This window comes from Trematomus bernacchii, unplaced genomic scaffold (genome assembly GCF_902827165.1).
Source record: "Trematomus bernacchii unplaced genomic scaffold, fTreBer1.1, whole genome shotgun sequence".
NCBI classification, from domain to species: domain Eukaryota; kingdom Metazoa; phylum Chordata; class Actinopteri; order Perciformes; family Nototheniidae; genus Trematomus; species Trematomus bernacchii.
Genome location: NW_022987648.1, coordinates 5,262,136 through 5,287,218, shown reverse-complemented (window position 1 = coordinate 5,287,218; position 25,083 = coordinate 5,262,136). Strand labels below are relative to the sequence as shown.

Sequence of the window (25,083 nt, the reverse complement as noted above, 5' to 3'; positions counted from 1 at the left end):
TGAAACAGGCAGCAGAATTTGCTGTCGAATGATGTTAAATGATGAAATTGATGCAAATGTTATCTTGGGTCCCGTGAAAGGCGCTTTATTCCATTTATTATTATTATTATTATTAAATGCATGAGTGGATGCATGGTGACGAGCGAAGCCAGCGTTATTAATGAAGGCTTCATCAGGAAAATAAGTTTATATCTCTTTCTAGTTCTCTCTTTCATCAGGTGCTAAATATTATGCATCATTAACATTCAACTAATTTATGTCTAAATCACAAAAGCCTCCCGTTAACAGAGACACAAAGCCAGCAGTGGTATTCCACGTCTGAAAAGGGTTTTTAAAACCAATGATGTCAGAAGTTAGTAAAAAAAATATATAATTGATATGCCATTATAAATACATATGTGTACATGTTTGAAGAGACCCTGTCATGATTTTTTGGGGTTTCCCTTTTTTTCGTGCAGGTAAATGTTCTGTGAAGTATTTTTTTACCCTGCAACATAATGACATCATTATGTAACACTCTTGCTTCTATTGGCTAGTCCTCCAACACATCGTACATGATAGGCTAAGGGGTTGGACATCTCTAAGCGGTTGACCAATCACAACAGAGCCGGCCAGCTAACCAATCAGAGCAGACTGGGCTCTGGTTTCAGACATAGGGTGAACAGTAGAGGAACAAAATACAAATATGAACCTGAAAATTAGCAGAAAGAAATGTTTTTATATAAATTACATTCCTCTACTTATTTTTCCTTTGAATTATCAATGAATACATGACAACTTGGCAAAGTAGAAGGAAATATGTGGTTGAAAAAGCATTTGGGTGAATCTTGAATGACTCTTTTCTATTTTGGTCAAACAGCTGTTTAACAGGGTCAACTTTTATGAGGTGCTGCAGCAAAGGACAGTATGAGAAAAAATAAAGAGTATGGAGACGTGGTCACATAGATGCACAACATACAAATACAAACCTGAGAGTGAGCATAACATTTCCTCTTTAAGCAAGGTGATAGTGTAGCCATGTTATCCACAACAGTTTTTAGGAAGGTAATACTGAAATTGAGCATTCCTTAAATAACATAATCCATTACTGCACAGGAAAACCACAATTGTACACAACTACTGCAAGTACAGGAAGTTGAACCCTGAAGTTAGGCTGTAAAACCTGATGGATGTTCACAGTTTAGGTTCTATTTAAAGTTCATTTTTAGCAGTGTGGCCAATAAATATAAAACACAAGTTGTAATTGAACCTCTGTCTCAGTTGGCTGCAGTCTTATCGAGCACCAAAGATTCTCGGGGCTGCATGCCACGCTCCTCCTTGCCTTCAGTGGATCCTCCCCTTCTCGTAAAACACTTGACGATGTTCGCCACAGCCTCTGCGAGAAAATATTAAGATTACATTATTGATAGAATCATTACCACAATCTCATAAATCCCTTACGGATCAGGCGGTCATTTTACAATGCCCATAATCAGCGCCGTTGATCAAATGCAGGCAGTTCTTGACACTGCACATGAGCCGAGAAGAGGCACATTTCCTGTCGACAGTTGAGAAATGGCATGGATGAATGTCAAAAAAAAACCATTCAATTATCTTAAGCGGATTTATATAAGTGATTGCCCTGTCGATGGGAGGGGGGGGGGCGCAGGGAGTAGGAATGGTCGGCTGGAGGTCGGTTTGATTTGATAGGATTCATTTTGATGGGCCAAGTTGACGTTTCCTCTTTGTGGTGACGGCTAAGGAGGGAGCTACAAATTACTCCTTGTTGGCTGAGGCCAGTGTGGAAATCTGATGAGGGAAAATTACACATCACATCTGTCCTCGTTTTGGGGCGAAACGTGCCTTAAAACCCTAATTCTGCAGTTTAAAGGTTGGCACAAGAGTCTGGGTGAGTGTGCACGGAAAAAGAAGCACGCCTTTGTGAAGGATTGGATGTTTGCACATGTACTGTACAGTCTCCAGGCAGCTGTCACTCACATCAGACGTTTCATTGCCCCGCTGGATTATGGGAAGAGAGGGAACATTCCTCTCGTGCTCGAGGCTAATCACGCTGTTTGTTCTTACCTCATTTTCATAGGCCGGGTAAATTGGATGATTAAGCTCTTTAAACCCCTGACCTTGGGCAAATTATTTATGGGTGGGGGAAGAGGTGAGTTTGCAGTTCATGGCCGCTCTGACAGGCTGACGTGCATGGAGCCTACAGGAAGTTGGACTTGACGGTTGGAGCTTAGCAGAAGGAGCTGGAAGAGAGAGAGAGGGTTGGAGGTTAGTGGATTTTTTGGCAGAAAGTCTACAAAACGTACAGCTTTATGTAAGATCTACACTCTTGAAAAACCCACGCTGTACATACACACTCACCCATGCCCCTACAAATTTGAAGCTTGATTTTGTTCCACCTCTGGAAACATATAAAAGACTTATATTTCTTTGACAGCTACAGTACACTTTACGCACACACACTGTACTGGGTGAAGAGACCTTCAGCTGGATTAGCATTTGAAAGCGAGGTTACAGCGAGGCTTGGCACAGTGGAATAGCATCACACGGGCGAACGTCTTGTCTTTGACCTCTTTTTCATGTGTGCAACATCAATAATGTACATTTATGTGGATCAGGTTTTCATATCAACACTGCATGGATTTGTCTTTCTGTCTGTCAAAGAACATCATAGAAAACCGTACAAATAAAAAAAGATAACATTACTCATAACAGCCAGGTACCTGTATGATCGCTGATGTGTCGTCAGCCGGGGGATTGGGATCTTTGTTGAATGCCATTCCCAATAATCCTTGCTTTCTATACATTTTTGGATTACCTCAACATCAAATGCAATGCAAATAAATAAAAAAAGATGTCAATCTATTATTTAAAACACTGGAACAATGTACCTTCAAAAAGAGGAAACCAAGACATTTGGTATCAAAAATGTGTCATCATAAATTAAAGACTGCTCCTACAGAATAGTATAATTAACAATAGCTGTTTTAAAAAAAAGGGTCTCCATTGTTTACTTCCGCAACATAATGACATCACTATGTAACACTCGTGCTTCTCTTGGCTGGCGCTCCAACACATTGTACATGTTGGCTAAGGAGTGGGACATCTCTTAGCGGTTGACCAATCACAACAGAGCTGGCCAGCTAACCAATCAGAGCAGACTGGGCTCTGGTTTCAGACAGAATGTGAACAATGAAGAGCTTTTTGAACATTAAACCATGGAGACATGTCACAGTATAGGGACTTAATACTAATATAAACCTGAACATGAGTACAATATGTCCTCTTTAAAGGTCACCTATCATGCTATTTTTAGGCAATATAGATATATATATACAAATATATAAAAAACATGTCTATGAAGTGTTTTGCTCAAAATACCAAACAGATCACCCGTTCTAGCCATGCCTCATATCCCTCTATTTCACTTACTAAAGTGCTGATTCTGGGTATAAAGCTTTAAAAAAAAAAGGAGGGGGCGGAGCTTATGCCATGATGAAATGTGCAAACAACATCAAGGATTATTTCTGAAAGTATGGAGCTCAAATGGTTTTTGTCTTGTGGGTTTACCACAAGGTGAGTTCTTTTGTATATGTAGGGGCGTGTGGACTAGTGCGTTGGTGTTCGGATCAGGGGAGCACAGGTTCAAACCCCACTGCAGTCAGCATGTCGTTGTGTCCCTGAGACACTTCACCCCAAATTGCTCCTGTGGGGATTGCCCACAAATGACATGTAATGTAATATCCTGCTTCTTTACACATGCTCTCTCCAGTACAGGTTAGCTCTGAGTGTTAGCGATGCTTGATAATGTAAACAAAGACCATATTAGGTCCAAAACACGTCAGGCATTGTTTCTGATAGCAACTTTCTGATATTTCATCATATTGGACGCAAATCTGGATCAGCTCCGTTGTACCCCCGTTTTTAGAGATGTGGGTACGGAGGAAAAGAGAGAGGGTTTTATTTTCTGACTCTGCGTGAGTTCCCTGACACACCGGGGACACATATTTATGTGTTGAGAAACAAGCAGACGTGCAATCACCACTAAATGCACTTTAATACAGGGGTATATTCTCTTGCACTTTATATGTGGTAGCTGCTACATTGTGCTGCCATGTGGTAAATGCTTGTGTATGCTGCTCTTGTTCTTCCTGCATATCATGTATTTGTTTTTGCTATGTATATAAATGTCATGTTTTATGTGAGGGACTACGGATGGAAATTAGCTCAAAGCTAAAATCCGGCATATTTACACTTGACGCATCTTTTGTTTTAAGTGTTCATTAATGTGCACTGTCCCTGTCAAATAAACAATTAAATGAAATGAAAAATGTATAAAATACATCAAAAAGTGCATTTTGCATAATAGGTGACCTTTAAAGAAAGTACAATTATTGTAACATTATCTGGGATTTTCCTTTGGCAGTTCCTATTTGTGTACAGTTCCATATGTTTGTGATATGATATCTTATATCAATGGCTTTTATTGTTATAAAACATTACATTACAAAGATGCCAGGATTTGACTAAAACATCTTTATATCGTGCATGAAGACAGAGTGGGAGTAAGGTCGACAGTGCTTTCATCTTTTTTATAAACATGCTATTTCATTTTAAAACAAATTTTCTGTCATTCTCTTGTCAAAGGTCCTGAAGTGACATCTCTTTATTCTGCAGAAGACTCAAATATAGAACGACAGAGATGAAAAAGTCAGAGCAGGGACAAGTGAAGCACAGCAGAAGAGAAACACAGAGAGGAACAGAACAGATAGATGACTGAATAGGTTGTGACATATGAATTGCTCCTGTGTGGAAATAACTCAGCGAGACACCAGACTTTATTATTTAAAAAGAGTTTGGAAATTGAAAATGCTGCTTGAGTGAGAAGTTACTTATCATTCTTAACTGATTTGTTACGGACTGCTGCTCTGAACTGCCTCCTGTTAGATGTTCCATACATCTTTTTTACGCATTCTATTCTCTGATTTCCTCATGTTTCCACTCCTTTCCCTTTTTGTGTCATTTTCAGTCATGCGCTGCCCCAGTCTCTCTGTTTTATTTCTCATAGCAGCAGATTTGGGGTCTGCTAGGGTCTGGTGTGGTCTGCTGGGAGTTAATACATTCTGCCAGCTCTCCAGCCAGAGCCCTGCTATGGTTTTGTCACTCTGCCCAGCCTGCAGCGCTGCTGGAGGGGCAGGCAGGGTCCCGGGAGAGGGTGGAGGTCTGGCTGGAGGGCACGGAGCAGAAAAGAGGGGGGGAGGTGGAGGTGGAGAGGTTGGAGCTGAAACACAAGTTCGTCTGGGGAGAAGGAGAGCAGCCAGACCAGTAAACCTGCACCACGGGTGACCCTCCCCCCACCCACTGCCTCCACCAGCCTCAACCACCCATCATCTGCTGGAAGGACTGGAACATTCCTGTGTTTCACATTCAGCTGGCATGGACATGAGTGGCATGCAGGCTGCCACAATCCTATTTCTGGATTTGTTTTCTATCACCGGTGGAATGGAATTTGGTTGATCCGGTAAAGAGAACCGGGCCTGTGTTTACAATGCAGCTCAGTTAGGAATCAAACCGGAACATAGACTTAAAACAGTTGTACCTCAGAGCTAAAACTAAAAGCTTCCAACACCTTTAACATGGTTCCTCTTCACTCTTTAGTGTGGAGCTCACAGCACGCCACCCTCTGATAGCGTGGCTGCTCACTTCTCGCCTAGCTCGAAAAAATACTTAAAATAAATATTTGAAATAGTTAAAAAATCCAAATATCAGATTGTTTAACAGTTACATACCATCTTGCATGTATGGTGTTATATTATGTTAGGGTTAGAAAATACACTGTAACAATTAGAACACATGCATTTACTTAGACACTTAAAACATTCACTACAACATTTAGCTTATTATATTCTTTTAATCGTTTTTTAAACGTGATTTATTGTCTTATACTGTATATAATGATGTTGTATTGTTGGCGGAGCGTCGGACTTACGTTTTTTATTGCCATACCTACACTGTAGCTACTGTGCATATGTGAATCGTTTGAATCTTGAATATATATAAAATCTAAAAGGATTTTCTCCATAGATCACCTGTTTTTAAAACAGGACAAAGTCAGTTTCTAGTTTTTACTATCTGTAGTTTCACTCCTTAGCATTTAAGTAAGAATAAGACCATTTATTAATACCCATTAGGACATTCACGGTATAAATAAACACATGCACAAGACCAATACACATTAGGTCTGAATACACACAAGCTCAAAGCCCAGGAGCAGTTAGGGGTTTGGTGCCTTGCTCAAGGGCACCTCAGCAGTGCCAAGGAGGAGAACTGGCACCAGGTCACAATGTATATTTGGTCCAATTGGGGCTTGAACCAACAACCTTTCAGTTCCCAAGTCCAGTCCCTACAGACTGAGCTACTGCCGCCTTCACCAGCACCCAAAGTATTTCTTTCTTTCTTTTTTACATGTTTGAACAATGAGCCTCCTGACTTTGACACTATACTCAATGAAATGAATTATCTCTACACGGACGTATGCACAGGTTTCTTTTTAAACCCCATCTCACACACACAAAGGAGATAGACCCAGGCTTAACAAATAAAGATGTAATAATATCTGTCCAGGGGAAGTCATCAGTCTGTCAAGTTCTAATAAGTGTGGAAAAATAGCTGTACTTGTGACGACAGTGTGTCTCCTGCTAACTCCTGCTTTGTTTTCAGCCTGAGGGCCACTCTCTCCCTCCTGTGTCCTTTCACCTGGTGCACAGCACTTAATGAAATAAATACCTTCCGCCTCAGAGTGCCTGTGACCTCTGACCTGTCAGAGACCAGAAGGACAGTGTCAGATCTCTGTCTTCTCTCTCTGAACTCTCCATGCAGTGACACCTCCTCATAACAAACAACCTGAGCCTCACATTCTCACATTCTGATAACATCTGCAGGCTTTCATTTAGAGGCATCCGTCTGTGTTCCTCTCCACACTGAGACACGCTGCAGAGTGTCAGACAGCAAGTGTTTCCATCATTTGTCACCAGATAGCATCACACTGGATTCACTTATGAAAGCTCTCATTTAGGGCTGAACGATTAATCGATTTTAAATCGAAATCGCAATTTGAAATGATGCAATTATCAAATCGCAAAGCCTGCGATTTTTTGTTGCTGTTTTTTTGTTCTTCTTGTGTGTCAGTCATCCACACCAATCAGAAGTGCTGTGCTCCACATGTACCAGTCATTGTTAACCAATCAGAAGTGGCCCATGATAGTAGGTGATAGACAGATTGATCCAATCACCTGCCAAGTATTTTTGAAATACTTTTCCAAATGGCTTCCAACGGAGCTTTCCTAGATGGTCTGGTGAAACAAAGCATCTGAGTCAGGTTAGTAATGCTCCATCACATGTTTCTATTACAGGGTGAATCTTAAACTGAAGCTTGACTATAAAGCAACCCAACGGAAGTTTCATGTAAGTTTAGTTCTTTCACTCGTAGCTCGGGCTGCGGGGGTGCTAGAGACGGGAGCACGTTGATACGACCTTCCTAGCCGGAGATATGGCCGCTAGTGGAGCCTCGCAACGGCGAAACCGTGCCGCGCCACACTTTCGGGTCAGTTGAGGCACCCTCCGCATGGTGAGGCCCCACGCAGTCTGCATGATTGGCCTGTTGGGAGGGACGGCCCTGTCCCTCAGTGTAATTATTGATGCATAAAACGTGGCATTGTGTGATGTAGCTATACATATTGTGCACTTGCACTTGTTGGTTTTTGCTGTTAAAATAGGCCCATAAGGCCATGTTTATTGGAACAAGGCTACATAGTTAAACCAGACAATGTGGATTGGGGTGTCCACGTAACTCTTATAAAAAGCACGAGCACACATCACATTACTAAAGGCTTAACACCCAGTATGCTAATCAGACGTGCCAACCTGACATATCACAGCCTCTTTCATTTGCATTAGCCTCCAGTACACTGATGCTAAGTACTTCTCACTCCACCATTTCAATCTGATCAGTCTTCATGATGCCCTTTATCTTCTATTGATGTCACCATAACAGCATCAGTGGGAGGGAGAGGCAATCAGCTCTTATTGTCGACTTAATTAAGTTTCATCTGATGGAGATGTTGATTTGTAATCAGCGCCTCAACCTGCAAACCATGTGCCAAGCGAGAAGCTGCCGTTAAAAACATCTTCCAGCTTTTTGGAGTGCAAATCGAATGCTACGGCCATCAGGTTTGGTCTTTTAACATGCAGACACTTTCCTTTCTCCATCCTGTGTTGATTAATGTAACACCAGAGGGTCAGAGCTTGAGTATCTAATAAGAGTTCATTGTTTGATTTAATTATTTTCTTCTTTCGACTGCTTTGTTCTAATAAAACAATGTGCAGGACATAGTGACCATCTCATGTGAGTGGAATGGTTTGACAAAACCAACGTCGCTCATGTAATTTTCTGGAAAATGACAGCAAAGTACTAATAGTATACACTTAAAAAAATAGTCAATATTTTTTTATGCAGCTTTAAGCAGCATTTATTTTTCCTTTGGGCTTATCATTCTGAGAGAATACTGTGCATATCAGAACACTACATTCTAAAACATATTTAATGTGCATACAGCCAGGTTAAAGTATACTTTAATTTGGCACTTTTCAGGTTAGGAGTTAATTCCAAATGCATGTCACTCTGCGGTGTGCACATCTGCACACAGACTGACCCACTACACTGAGCATGGCACCATATGGAAGCCCTGTTTGAAACTACTAGCATGAAACACGCAATTAATTTTGAATTACGCCACACAATCTGATGCTAGACGGCCCTAATGGAAGTGACATAGATGGGTTCTGGGTGGCACGCAGGAGGCCTTTTGGCAGGGAGCGACACAGTCATACACAGAGACAGACCAGACCAACGCTGATTCACAGAGGCACCACAGACGGACGGCTGGCTGCCTGCTCACAGTCCAGCAGTCAGTCAGCGTGAGCATTCAGGAAGTGTCTGCATGACTGCCCCAAATCTGCCTGACTCGGGCCTGAAATTGAATCTAATGTAGCGGTCCCCGGAGACACTGAGCAGCACACCGGTAACTGATTTAAAAATAAAAAAGGAGCTTTGGACTGCATAATTTAACCCAAATAAACGAGGAGAATAGTAAGCGAAGACAAGTGTCTGTTGACTCACGGTGTCGCTCGTTTATCACGATTGTGCCGTGAAGACGGTGCGGTGGGAGTGTTATGTGTGTTTGTGAATATTCAGCCGGCTATTTCAGCAGGAGATCTAACAGCTCCTTAGAGAACAGAGGAAGTATTATGTTCATTAATATTATGGAGGTTATTTTTGACATCACTATGCTATTGAAACAATGGCATTCACCGTCCTGTTGTGTTCGTTTTTGCTCTTACTTTGGTATTCCCTTTTTTAACTACTCTACTCTACATTAACACAAAAAACATTAATCATCACACATTTGATTTAAGTCCCTTTTAAGCTGTAAAAAATGTCTCAGACTGCTGGTTTATGTAAATAACTGCAGAGAATACCAATAATAGACACTGAAAATCTATTCCAAAATTAACATGGTTGTTGATTTGTGGCTGTTATCTGATATCTGATGGATGAACATAATCTAAGGTCACCCATTCATTTCCTAAACTAAACTACTCAAAATTCAATGAAAGTTGTGATTAGCAATTAAATATGTAATAGAGATATTATTCGGCCTTGAGGCAATCAAATGTAAAACACAATATGTATGATGGATGACAGTAGTAAATGTGTCAGATTTGACCGACACGAAGGTTAACATATTTAACGGGCGTTTTTCCACCGCCATCATTCATCAGTTTGCATGATCTGCATTCACTCCAAACCCTTCAACCACACAGTGACATAATAAGCTTTTACTTCCAATTTCCATTAACTATAGCGCTGTTGTTAAAACAGTTCAGTGTTGATGGTTGAGCTCCCAGCAGCACTCTGCAGTTGGGGGGGGGGTCTGACAGCAGCACATAGCAGCAGCCTGTGTACGGTGGCAGCTAGTGTACCATGCTTTAATTCCCATCTTATTTCTCATGCACAAATCAGACGGGCTCCAATGCCCTCGCAGCTTGTCTTCATCTGCCGCCTTATTTCAGCCTCCCTTCAGAACTCGGCCCTAGCAGGCCTTCAATTATTTATAAAGGACTTTTTTTATTTCTGGGAAAAGGGGCAACTGAAAAAGTTGAACATGGTGGCAAGGGAGGCAGGAGGAGCTATCATCTCTCTGCTCTGCCGTGTATATTCTCCAGCCTTATAATCTGCTATGGCAGTGACATTGCGAGGAAAATAACCTCACAGCATTAAAGGAGATATTTTTCCATTTTCAGGGAGATGATTTGAATCTACTGTTATTACTATCTTAATACATTCAGCCAGCAAAGTCGCTCAACGCAACATAATTATATGAATTGGGGGAGTAGGAAAAAAAGAGGAATGGTAATTGGACAAACTTAGGTTTAATGTGCCCCCATTTTATCTCATCTGGATGTGATGAGACGGCTTGATAAGAAAGGTCGCAGCGGTGTGTTATCTTTATTAAAAGTTGGTTCAAAGGACGCTTGTAATGATGATCCACTCAATTCTGTGGATTACAATCTCTTTGATGGCTTAAGTACCTAACATATGTGCAGGCCCCTTACATGTGTTCCCACCAGCTGCGCTGCTATCACATGCCTCTGTAATTCACTGCTGTGACCCCCCCTTTGTCTGCTATGGGGCACACCGAGCCGACACTGACACTAAACCCCTATAGAGGGTCCGGTGAGATGACAAACATCTGCATGGGGACGTGAGCTATGGCTGCTACCGACTGGCTGCAGTCAGACTGAATGATATCTCTGTTTTTAGGTTTAGTGTGAACATCTGGTAGACACCATGAAATCACATCTTTCAGAACCCACCCGGGTTGAGTTATGTCGGACAGCCAATAGGGGGGTCAGAGTGGAGAACAGGTAACAGCTGGCCGCAGCAAAGGGTTCGAGGGCGGATCGGGGTTAAGAGTGGAGATCGTGCATTTAATGTAGAGAATACATTTAATGATCATACATACAAAAGACAGCAATCCTGTTTAGGTATCTGTATTCAAGCTGTTTTCTCTTATGAATAAAATTGGCAAAAGCAAAAAACAAGGCATTGGTATTACAGAGGACATATTATACACATGTTCAGGTGCATGTTTGTATTCTGTGTCTCTACTGTGACGTGTTTCCATGCTTTAATGTTCAAAAAGCTCTTACTGCCTGTGCTGCAGCACCTCTTTTCACCCTCTGTCTGAAACCAGAGCCCAGTCTGCTCTGATTGGTTAGCGGGCCGGCCTCATTGTGATTGGCCAACCGCTTAGAGATCTCCCGCCCCTTAGCCTATCACGTAAAATGTGATGAAATGCTAGCCAATAAAAGAGTGTTACATCGTAATGTGACTATGTTATGGAAGTAAACAAAGGAGTCCAATGGAGGCGCTTCAGGCAGGGGGGGAGTGTGTGGGAGAGAAACTCCCTCTGGAGGGAACACAGGGATTTGAACCTTTGCAGACCATTTACATGCACAGAAACTTATAGAACACTACAGGAGAGGGAAACCACCCCAAACAGCAGAATAGTGCCTCTTTAAATCTGAAAGTCTACACACTTGTGTTTCTTCTCCATGCAGTACTGGATGCAGCAGATAAAGGACAGAATAATATCTTTAATGGGTGCCACTGCACGACATTAGTGGCAGTGAAGCAAAGTTTCCCAGATGGCTTTGAGAAATACCCAGTGGAAAGCAACGCTAAATAGGAAAACGGTTGAAATTTGATGTCACCACTGAGCCGCTGCGTTTACCCCAAACAATTAAGAGCTCTTCCCGTCAGTGTTGCACTCTCTAACTTAATCCATCTGTGTCACCATCCAGGTCCCCATGCAGGACCTAATCTAGGCTAAATGCAACTGTAATCCAATTAATCTGTCATAGCACAGGCCCACTGATGATATTTGTACTTTCTGCTGACACGTCCTATTTCCTTCTTCGCAAAATAATGAGGGAGGATAACTTAATTTGGATAACGGGAAGCAATAATGAAAGACAGTTAACACAGGATGGAAAGAGCACGGAGAAAAGAATGTAAGTCTACTGCTTTATAATGAGTTGGCTCTGAACCTCTGTTTACTTACCGTAATATTAATGATGAGAAAGCACTGCTCACACGTCGAACACTGTCACGCATCATTGTACAGATGTGGCCTGATGCTGTTCATTTCATTTACATCTCCGTCGCCGTAAGGAAAGGTAATTTGGAAGGGTTTTAACATCGGTGTACAACGTGGCTGATGATGGCAAAGAGATGACAAACTGCTGATGAAAGCTGCTGCTTGCCATTGTTCCTTCGATAAAACATAAGAAACGCTATCATCCCAGATGGGAAGCTTCATAACTCCTGAGCCAAATAATCTATCATCAGAGATCTTTCTTAATTTATTTTGTTATAATTTATTCGTCAATATTCTACAGTAGGATAAAGTCTTGTTGTTCAGTTGATGGTTTGAAGTCGTTACCTTGTACCTGCTGAGAGCAGAATAGAGAAAGCATAATAATCTGATCACATTTGAAGGGTGTTTCACATCCACTTTGCTGCTGTGAGGGAGCATTCACCGTCTGACATCTCTCTCTTTGCACGAGCTGTTGGATCAAATGTTCTTTTCTCCAACTCCAACTAAAGGCTTTTAAAACCTTTTGTCTATGTTCAACATTATTTCTTTAGTTTAGCTGATGGCCCCATCGTCAGACAAGGACATCCATGTCAGACGATTCTGCAAAACCATTCAGTGCTTACTTTGCAGACTCTTCATTCTACCAATGCCGGAGGCTCCAGTGAGAAAAGTCAGGGTTGAACCTGGCTTTGTCCCAACACATTACATCTGGAAAAGTGCTGTGCTGGCCAATCATATACATGTAGACTTCCACTCTTCAAAAGCCAACATGGCAACTATGGCCTTTTGTCTCCTTTCTAAATGATTCTTTCTTACTTTAGATCAGGGGTGTCAAACTCAATTTCTTCGCGGGCCACTTTAGCATTATGGTTGCACTCAAAGGGCCGGTTGTAACTTTAAGACTATATATAAAAATACATATATAAATATTTAATATATATAAAATAATGTATTATATTTAGGGCTGTCAGTCGATTAAAATATTTAACCGCGATTAATCGCATGATTGTCCATAGTTAATCGCGATTAATCGCAAATTAATCGCACATTTTTTATCTGTTCTAGATGTACCTTAGAGGGATATTTTTCAAGTTTTTAATACTCTTATCAACATATGAGTGGACAAATATGCTTTATATGTTTGTTTATTATCATTTGAACAATGACAAATATTCTCATGAATATTAAACACAACAACCTGAACATTACAAATATTCGCCTCAATTCAACCTGGAACCTCTCTCATACAATAATACTGTGTGTGTGTGTGTGTGTGTGTGTGTGTGTGTGTGTGTGTGTGTGTGTGTGTGTGTGTGTGTGTGTGTGTGTGTGTGTGTGTGTGTGTGTGTGTGTGTGTGTGTGTGTGTGTGTGTGTGTGTGTGTGTGTGTGTGTGTGTGTGTGTGTGTGTGTGTGTGGTGTGTGTGTGTGTGTGTGTGTGTGTGTGTGTGTGTGTGTGTGTGTGTGTGTGTGTGTGTGTGTGTGTGTGTGGAGACACTGTGATGGATCGTTGGAGCTATGTGCAGCTCAAGGCATATATGCTCGAACGGGAGCTGCCTGGACGCTGCAATCATGTTGCGCGTACTATCCGTGCTGAGTGTGCTGACTTTTCGTACAATGTCCCACTGTCTGGCTACCTGCATAAAGTCAAGTGCTCGGCGCAGTTGTCGGCGAAATGTCGCTCCTCTGTTTTCATTGAAACAGCTCCTTATATCCGTTAGCGCAGCTAGCTAGCACCAGATGCTAACAACAACACGTAAGGTGTGCCTTGCTCGGCCCACACATACACACACCCTCCCGGTCCTCCCGATGGCCAGTCCGGGCCTGCCGGTGAGCGTGGAAGTGTGGTCTGCCACAAGCGGGCGGCAGGAGCGGGGCTGTCAGCATCAGCTTGTAGATGGTATTTTACACTCGATGCGCTCTGAAACTACGAGGCGGCCGAGGACAAAAAATACACATGCGTTAATCGCGTTAAAATAATTAGTGGCGTTAATTTCTTTTTGCGTTAACGCGTTATTAACGCGTTATTAACGCGTTATTAACGCGTTAACTTGACAGCCCTAATTATATTACATTATTGTCTCTGCATTGGATTATTATCGGATAGGGTAATAACTTCATAATTAACTACGTCTGAAAGCAGAAGTCTAGGGCAAAAAAAAAATCTAATTCTGAGAAAAAGGCAAATTCTAAGAAAAAATGAATATTTTGAAGAAGAAAAGTCAAATTCTGAGAAAAAAAGTCAAATTATGAGAAAAAAAAGTCAAATTCTGAGAAAAAAGTCAAATTTGAGATGCATTGTGGGATATGTAGTTTATGGGCAACGTGCTTCTGTAAAGTAGCATGTAACCGTATAATAAACATATTATATTCTTTGCAAGCTCGTGTGGGGCCACATAAAATGAAGTCGCGGGCCGGATTTGGCCCCCGGGCCTTTAGTTTGACACCCCTGCTTTAGATCATCTAATAAAGGGTTCAGCTATTAGGATGAAACAAGACAACACAGTGGTAGCAACATGCCAATCAAAAGGTAGCTGCCCTGCTATAACATCGATTTGACTCTAAATGGGCACATCGTTAGCATCCTAATGGCTCCCTCGACAACAAGTAATGGGATATCCCCGTTGGATTTCGGTACAGATAACAGCTGCAAAGCCAACACATGTGTATGATACTCAATATGTTTTGCTCAGCAGGATTGTCTCCACATATTAACACCACTTTGCGATTTTTGAAGCATAAATGCAATCTCCAGTAGTAAAAAGCCAACGTCAGGCTATAAACAAACTACATCAAGGTCGCATGGCTGCACGTCACCACCGCTAAGCTAAAGGCAGACTTGTGCAAGCATGATGTTGTTTCCTTGTCTCATTTCATCCCTTGTTAGCTGCATATTATAGTAGCTTTGGACAGTCACGAGTGGTGAATTTACTGATGTATCTTATGTCTTAGACAGAAAAGCAGAACCTTTTTCAAGGCTTCTAACCACAATCACGTTCAAAAAACTGTGTGTGGTCAAATGAAAGAGCTCTATTGAAGAAGACTTTCATCTAGCAGTAACTCATCAGGAAAATGTATACTAAGATAGAAAGAGAGGTTTATGGCACTTCCATATAGGATCACTTTTCAGGACTTGGATTACAAATATAGAAATGTGAATTTAAGATCTCCATGGTGCAGAGCCATGCTACTTCTATGTGAATGTGAATGCGTTCAGACTGACATTAGCTCCAAAAAATAAAAGTGAAACCTGCTAAACTTTTGCTGCAGAACAACACAACATCCCCTAACCAACACTCTTCTCTGAGTTACACTTTTTAAAGTCTGAATGCTTGCTTAGTTTAAACTTTTCCACAAAAACTCACTTACGTTGGCACTTGATATAAATGGAGGAGCTGATTTGTCTCATATGGATGGATAGTGTCTGACAACTGACTGTTAAAGAAGGCAAGAATTAGGGAACTCACCTTCAGACATCTGTCCTTTCCATTGCTGTGCTTTTAAAATGATGGTAAAAAGAATTGGTCTTCACTGTAACATCAAGGCGCTGGTGTAAGTAATGTAAGACGTGAGAACATTTCAGCGTGAAGAATGGCTCATTATCACACCTGCCTATCAGCTGCTATAGCACATGCACTTGGATAGAACACTGGGATTGAACTTTGCTTAACGCAGCCTCTCCTCACAATCCCCTCCCATTTCCACCAAAATGTCACAGCGTCTGATAATCAGGTGCTTTGAAAAGTCAAATGCCAGAGTTGAGCCTCTATTGAACCCATGGAGGTGGGCATAATCTACCTACATCTGCATGATTTAGACAAATTCATACGGAAATGAAGTACTTTACCGAACAGTTGGTGTCTTTCTGTAATGAGAGTACTTATCATTGTGAAAGCTGAATATTCTAAATGGATGGTATTAACTGTGTTTGGTGGTATGGAATGCGCTGTTATGTTTAGCAGTGCATATACTTTTGTTTATCCATAAAGTATGGAGAAAAAATTACGAGATGAGGAAGATATAAAAAGATGGATAATTAGCTCCCTGGTTGGCATAGGAACTATAGAGTACCATTAGGTTTGTTAGGCAGCTATCAGAGGGTTTACAGCATGATCAGTGCCAGAGAGGAAAAAGCAAGGATATATTATGAAATTCAAATAATTTGGCAAGAGTGCATACCGGGGAAAAAAATACATTTTGTTTTGATGATGCAGATGGGTACGCAGTGATGTCATTAATAATCAGAAGAGAGCATATTTTGCTTTTTACTGAATTATTATGTATGCATTAGTTGTTGCACATGAAGTGCATTCATAAAACAGAATAGTGCACAGATAGTGCTCGCAGTATGATAGCGGCAGTGATACGTCATATACCCTGGGTTGGACACATTTTACAGAGGGTGATCAGAGCGGCTCTCCATGATAGCGGCTTTGTCAATACTTCAGCTCATCTTCATACCAACAATTCAGAACGTTTTTTATTATAAAGTGAAAAAAAACCTAATTTAACTTACCATTTTTCATGCATTTCTTTATTAAAATACCACACGTGTGATGGTTTAATCTCCCCCAAAACACAAGTAAATATCTTAAACTGAAGATTAATTAAGTTAATTTGCTATCAATGGACACACCGTATGTCACACCTAAACCAAGCTTCACCAGATTTGACAGAGGCTCTACATTACAAGCCTTCCTCCTATTTACTTCTCTTTTTTCCTTCTTATTTTTGGTAATAAGTTTGGTTATCTGTTCATTTATAAACTACAGCTCGGCCAATTAATATTCACAAACGTTGGATAGAATTAAGCAAACATTGTTTGCTCTTTGGGGCTGGTAATTTTCCCAAGGACTCTTGATTTCTCACAAATGTTTAATAATAGCCTTATTGCTTATAATTATGTACACAGCTCTTTCTTCCATGATTGTCATGTGTATATATGTGAACACGTCCTAATAATCATATATAGAATATACCTACTTATACTTAATGAATAAATACAACAAAATAAAAGAAATATATTAAATCAATTATATATATGTTATTATTATAAAAAAAATGTAAGCCAATGGCCTCAGTTATTATGGTGATCTGAGAGTGAAAATACATAAATGCATTGATTAACCCTCCTGTTGTCTTCGGGTCAAATCTGACCGATTTACTACTTTCATCAATCATAACTTTTTTGTTTTACATTCGATTGCATTAAGGCTTTATGATATCCTTCACATTAGATATTTGAACATATAACATTGCTGATCACCACTTTCATTGCATTTTGGATGATTTAGTCAACTTTGTAACACCCATGGTGTTCCCGGTCCCATAAAGAAAAGGAATTAGTAACCATCCGGATCAGATAAAACACACACACACACAAACACCCACACACACACACACACACACACACACACCCACACACACACACACACACACACACACACACACACACACACACACCCACACACACACACACACACACACACACCCACACACACACACACACACACACACACACACACACACACACACATACTCTAGATGTGTTCCCCCCCTTATGTGCCCAATCCCCCCTTATGTGAATCACACCTGGCACACACACACACACACACACACACACACACACACACACACACACACACGCACACGCACACGCACACGCACACGCACACACACACTCTAGATGTGTCCCCCCCCCTTATGTGCCCATCCCCCCACATGGATCACACCTGGCACACGCAATACATGTTCAGTGTCTATTCTTTGTATATGTACTGCAGTTTTTCATGTATACCAGTAGTCTGATACAATGTACAGTTTGAAAGGGTGTTAAATGAAATTTGGTGATGATTAATGGTTTTTGTGTTAATGTAATAGCAGTTAAAACAGGACCGGTCAAATTTGACCGCGAACACCAAAGTAAGGGGGGGGAAACGAAGACAATAGGAGGGTTAAATAAGTATAGGAGAACACATCCTTTATGACATTCAGCTTGAGTTTTTTTTGCAAAGGGAGTCTACTGTAAGAGAGCAGTGATAATAAAGTAAAGTCACGCCCCTAAACCAGATCATAGTTGAAAGGCACTTTACATGTCTGCAAAGCATAGGTGAACTGCATATGGTTATAATTGTAATGAAAACAACAAACATTTTTGACATTGCACATGGTTACTTGGGCCACTGTTGTTATAATATTTTTTTTTTTACAGCAGATTTACATGTGCAGTGATAACCAAATGAACTAACCCTTGAAAAACAAACCAGCACAGATGTGTTTCTCCTCCCAGAAGATTGCTCCAACATGCCCGTTTAAACAACACATTTCATTATGCTCTGTTGTGTTAAAGTTACAATATCAATTTCAGCTGACGGGGGGGATGTTAGCTGAAACCACTTCTCCTTTATTTATTGTCTAGCCCAAAAAAGTGCTAATGATTTTCAGACCTTCTCCTTAATTCACCCAGCAGCTGTACTCGCACCCACAGAGACAGCCAATCAAAATGTGAGACTGGCGCATTTTTCTCTGTCAGTTCCTTCTGCCTTTTGCTCTCTTTTCTCATCTTCCCGTCCATTTTTCATCTTTTATGTGCACTCGCTCAAGTTGACATTCCTTCCCGTCACTCTCTGTTCAGATTCCTCCCCTTTTTCCTGTCTGTTTTTCTGCAAAAAAGGAATTTGGTGTGTACATTTGAATCCTTCTCTTTGTTATAAATAACCTACCTCAGTAGGATCTGATTGCATGTTTGCTTCTGGAAGTACTTCTCATACTGGTTCATTATAAGACATTTTTAGTAAATTAGCAAACTAAATCTCAAGCAATCCTCAGAGTTACAGAGAAAACAGTTCTACTGAAATCATTCAATCGATCAGAGGCCCAAACATGGCTGACAAATGAGCATACAAAGTCCAACTGTATAAAGAGGAAAGGACTTGTTGTGTTAGCTGCTTAGTTTAGCATATCATCTCGCTATTTCAAAGCCGAACATACCAGTAAATCTAATGTCAGGGTGAACTAGTTCAGTTTAAATTGTTTTGTACATGTGTACAACCAGTAACATTGGCCATTTAGGGAAAAATGTTCTTTGAATTACTTCAACTTTATGTTTTAAAGTTTATAAAGTTTCAGTCGGTGCTCTAGTGACACATTACATTCGACAGTTGCTAGAAATGTGTTGTAGCATAGGGAAATAAAAACATAAGGCCATATGGCAGGGCATTTAATGAAGTCTGTCAGAGATGAGATCTTACCTCTTCTTCTTCCTAAAGAGACCATTTTAAGATTTTGGGGTTTTCCCTACCCTGTAGTCATAGGCGGCGCGTGAGTCTCAGGTTTGGGAAGGCTAAATAACTTTTTTTAACCTGACGCTGCCCGCCTCCGGCGTCTATAGAAAAGAGATCAACTCAATGAGAGCACCGCCTGCTGACCAATCAGCTCAGTGTGCGGAGTTTAAATATATCAAGTCATATTACAGGATAAAGGAAATACAGTTTAAACTGCCGTATGCAGAGAAGACGCCGACGTGTCACACTTATCATTCATATCATATCACATCATCAATCAGATCATCGATCATAATATCATAATATATCTTATGTTTCCTTATCTGAGTCAGCTTCTCGAGCCGTATCTGGCGTGCAACACTCTCAGTGTCACATACTGTATGCAGAAGTATTATTTTAAGCAACACATTAAGTTGACGAAACACTCGAGTCAAATGTAATTAAAGTCAGATCCACTCGTGTTTTAGACGGGGCAGTGATATCATAAAACTGTTGTACACTTTCAAACACTCGGTATCGTTTATTTATTTTTTGACCAGTTGTTCTATATTCACCTTGCAGGTGCAACTATGTGGCTTGTATCCTGGATTATATGTTTAAACCATGGATGTTTAAAGTTCATATTTGTCTAATATTAGTTTACTTTTCATTAATGAAGTATGACGCTGCGCTGTCAGTACACTTGTCCCTGTTTGTGATTGGTCAAATGTAGCTAACCCCGCCCCTTTCACATGAACGCGCTCTCAGCTGGAGAGAGAAACCCTGGCTTGATTTACCGAGTTGATAACCAGCGTCGTAGGACCGCTTAGCGAGATCTCGTTTGTTAGGGATAACTTAACATATCCAGGGTCTGTTGAACTGGCTTCGTAGTGCACAGGGCACAGGTGGCTGCATAGCAGCGCTAATGTCAAAGACACAAACATTATACATTATATATTTATTTTACCAGGATGCAGTGACACAAATATTTGGGAAGGCTTAGCCTTCCCTAGCCTACAGTACCTGCTGCCCCTGCCTGTAGTGTGTTAAATAGGTTGTTGTGCATGTTAATGGTCTGCAAAGGCTTAAATCCCTGTGTTCCCTCCAGAGGCAGTTTCTCTCCCACACACTGCCTGAAACACCTCCATTGAACTCCTTTGTTTATTTCCGGAACACAATTACATGTTTATGTAACACTTGCAAGCTGTAACACACGCGCTTCTATTGGCTAGCGCTCCAACACATTGTACGTGATAGGCTAAGGGGCGGGACATCTCTAAGTGCTTGACCAATCATTACATGATTAATTACATTACATTACATATTACTTGTTAGACGCTTTTATCCAAAGCGACTTACATACTCAATACTGTGGGCAATCCCCACAGGAGCAATTTGGGGTGAAGTGTCTCAGGGACACAACGACATGCTGACTGCAGTGGGTTTCGAACCTGTGCTCCCCTGATACGAACACAAATGCACTAATCCACTGCGCCACACGCCTCCCAACAGAGCTGGCCAGCTAACCAATCAGAGCTGACTGGGCTCTGGTTTCAGACAGAGGGTGAAAAGAGGTGCTGCAGCACAGGCAGTATGAGAAGAATAAAGATCTTTTTGAACATTAAAGCATGGAGACATGTCACAGTAGAGGAATAAAATACAAATATGACCCTGAATGAATATTTGATGTCCTCTTTAAAGAATGCAATATCTGTAAACAAAAGAGGTGGTTCAGCATTCAACAAGTGGAGCATTGAGTGCATACGATTGTTTTAACATTACACCTGAAGCACACATTTCCCCTCCCTGTCTCTGCACCCTGTCATGAATGGATAGGCTGAAAAGATGAAGCGTCAAACATTTCTGTGGTTGCATTTTTTATTTCTTTGACTTCAAAGCAAGTGTTCTTTTGCAGGGAAGGGAATTGTTTTACCAAAAAATATGACCACATGATTACAGTATATAATCCCATATGAAAGAAAAACATCAGGCAATAAGAATTACCATCATTCCATGAGTTATTATCCTGTGATCAAAATCAAACCTCATGCATCAGAGAAATTCAGATGTTCCCGTGGAAAGGACGATATATTCCTGGGAAGTAGCCATTTCAAAACCACGGGGAAACCTTCAACCTTTGAGCACACGTGTGAGCGGCCACAGGTCCGCTCCTCAGAGGGTCTTCAGGCGGTCTCAAGTGGACGTCTGGAATGTAAATCTCTGCTCTGTCTGATTTGGGGAGGGGGGGAATACAGCGTATGTCTGAGCGTGCAGCTGAGGGCAATTTCCTCTCAATCACTCCGAGTGGTTTTCTTTCACACTAATGATTCCTTACTGTGAGAATACACACACGCAGGTGGACACACACTGCACATGTGTCTACGCACCACGGTTGGGAGGGTTACTTTAAAAATGTAATCCATTACAAATACTACTTACATGTCAAAAAATGTAATCAGTAACCTAATCTGAGTATCAAAATATATAAGTAATGTAACCTGATTACTTTCCATTACTTACGGATGATCTAAAAGAGTTATGATTTTTACTTAACTGTATGTAACAATGTAACCTTAGAAAAGTTGTTCCATATAAAAAATGTAACAGTAATAGTTTTCAAATGAAGTTCAAGCGTAATACATGAATCAAATGCATTAGGCAAGGCAAGGCAAGGCAAGGCAAGGCAAGTTTATTTATATAGCACCTTTCAACACAAGGTAATTCAAAGTGCTTTACAAAAATGGAAGACATTTTAAAAATGGCATTTAAAATCAGTCATTAAAAAGGAAAGATAATAAAATAAACATTAAAAGAAAAAATACATGGATAAAAGTTAAAAGTTACAGTGCAGTTTAAGATGTGAATAGTTCAATTAAAAGCAGCGGCAAAAAGAAAAGTCTTCAGCCTGGATTTAAAAGTAGTAAGAGTTGCAGCGGACCTGCAGGTTTCTGGGAGTTTGTTCCAGATATTCGGAGCATAATAACTGAATGCTGCTTTACCATGTTTAGTTCTGACTCTGGGGACAGAAAGCTGACCAGTCCCTGAAGACCTGAGGGTTCTGGATGGTTCATAATTTAGCAGTAGGTCAGACATGTATTTTGGGCCTAAACCATTCAAAGCTTTATAAACCAGCAACAATATTTTGAAATCTATTCTTTGACACACAGGAAGCCAGTGTAAAGACTTCAGAACAGGAGTGATGTGATCCACTTTCTTAGTGTTAGTGAGGACTCGAGCAGCGGCGTTCTGAATTAGCTGCAGCTTTCTAATAGATTTTTTAGTGAGGCCTGTAAAGACACCATTGCAGTAGTCGAGTCTACTGAAGATAAAAGCATGGACAAGTTTTTCCAAATCCTGCTGTGACATTAGTCCTTTAATCCTAGATATGTTCTTTAGGTGATAGTAGGCTGATTTAGTAACTGTTTTAATGTGACTGTTGAAACTCAGGTCAGAGTCCATGACTACACCTAGATTTCTGGCTTTATCTGTTGTGTTGAACATTGCAGACTGAAGCTCAGCGCTAACTTTTATACGTTCTGCCTTGGCTCCAAAAACCATTACCTCAGTTTTATCTTTGTTTAATTGGAGAAAGTTCTGACACATCCAGTCATTGATTTGTTCAATGCACTTACTCAGTGTTTGAATTGGAGCATAATCTCCTGGTGAAATTGTTACGTAAATTTGTGTGTCATCCGCATAGCTATGGTAACTTATTTTGTTGTTTTTCATTATCTGAGCCAGTGGTAGCATGTAGATGTTAAAGAGAAGAGGCCCCAAGATGGAGCCTTGAGGTACCCCACATGTCATATTTGTCAACTCAGATGTGTATTTACCTATAGAAATAAAGTTTTTTCTGTCCTTTAAGTAGGACTCAAACCAATTTAGAACTGTTGCCGAAAGTCCCACCCAGTTTTCTAGTCGGTCTAGTAATATGTTGTGGTCAACAGTGTCAAATGCAGCACTGAGATCTAATAATACTAACACTGAAGTTCTGCCACTGTCTGTGTTTAAGTGGATGTCATTGAAGACCTTTACAAGAGCAGTCTCAGTGCTGTGGTTTGGACGAAATCCTGACTGGAACACATCCAAACAGTTATTTAAATGCAAGAAGTTACTCAACTGTTGAAATACTACTTTTTCAATGATTTTACCTAGAAATGGCAGGTTTGATATTGGCCTGTAATTGTTCATTACTGAGGCATCTAGATTATTCTTTTTTAAGAGCGGTTTAATGACTGCAGTTTTCAGGGCCTCTGGAAAAATACCTGAGTGAAGAGATGTGTTTACTATATGAAGTAGATCTGAGGCCATGCAAGGAAAAACATCTTTGAAAAATCCTGTTGGAATAATATCAAGGCAGCAGGAGGAGGATTTCAGAAGTTGAATAATGTCCTCTAAGTTTTTACCATTAATCTGATGGAATTGTGTCATGGTGTTTGAATTGATATTAGGTGGACATAGGGACAAAACATTTGCTGTACCTGATGTAGAGGCACTGACTGCTTGTCTAATTTTCTGAATTTTGTCAGTGAAGAAGGAGGCAAAATCATTGCACGCCCTGGTGGATAGAAATTCAGAGGCTACTGACACTGGGGGGTTAGTTAGTCTGTCGACGGTAGCAAACAAGGCACGTGCGTTGTTTTTGTTTTTGGTAATGATGTCAGAGAAGAAAGACTGTCGTGCGTTTTTCAATTCCAAATTATAAAGGCCAAGTCTCTCTTTATAGATTTCAAAGTGAACCTGGAGATTTGTTTTTAACATTACTGTTTTTTTGTTAAATAAATCAGGTGTCCACTAGAAAGAAATGTATTTAATATAAAGAATATTTAAAGTAGCCCAAATATAAATCATAAAGAAATGTCATTAAGTATGTCTACCTATAACATATCGATATTTATTTCAAAATGTATTGTAACTGTTGTGTTATCCTGCTAGTAATTGATAACAACTAAAACATGTTTTTATGGAATTGTAATCGAATAATTGCCTTTTTTTATATCCTGATTACGTCATCTCATTATATGTAATCCGTTACTCCCCAAGCCTGTCTATAACTGTGAGAATACACGCACCCAGGTGGACACACACAGAGACACACAACACGTGTCTACACACACACAGACATACAGTATGCAATCAGTCACTCCACCCAAACCGCTGCTGTTCCTGAACGTCTCTCTCTGAAGCGAAAATGATTTGGCCCGTCCCTCTGGCCAAAGAATCTTATAAGTAGTGGTGGGCAGCGGATTCTCAGAGGGAGGTACAGCGTTTTGGGTGGAGGAAGCGCAATTACTCCACGGGGAGCTCTGGAAGCAATTACTCCACCATCCAAAAGCCCCTGAAACAACTCACCAACCGCTATCAAACACACACAAAGTGTTCTGCCAACCTATTGTACTGAGTCACCACATCATCGCTCGGAGAATCGTATTAACCTCATTTGCCGTGCGTACTCCCACACAAAGCAATTGAGCTGGAAAATAAACAGTTGGCTCAGATAATAACTGGCGAGAGAGTATGGAGGGAAGGTGGTGTATGAAGCGGGATGGTGTGGCAGCAGAGAGACGTCATCAGATTACTGTTACATTTCTAAAAAGTGGGGATT

General features: G+C 40.7%; 1 protein-coding gene across 1 annotated transcript; it reads right to left on the bottom strand.

The window, feature by feature from the left end:
* Window positions 1-22,346: 22,346 nt before the first annotated feature.
* On the bottom strand, window positions 22,347-23,228 carry LOC117485663 (the record flags this gene model as incomplete). Its single annotated transcript, XM_034134289.1, has 1 exon — window positions 22,347-23,228. A coding segment is annotated over one exon (882 nt), but the record flags the coding sequence as incomplete, so codon positions are not given.
* Between the last annotated feature and the right edge of the window lie 1,855 nt (window positions 23,229-25,083).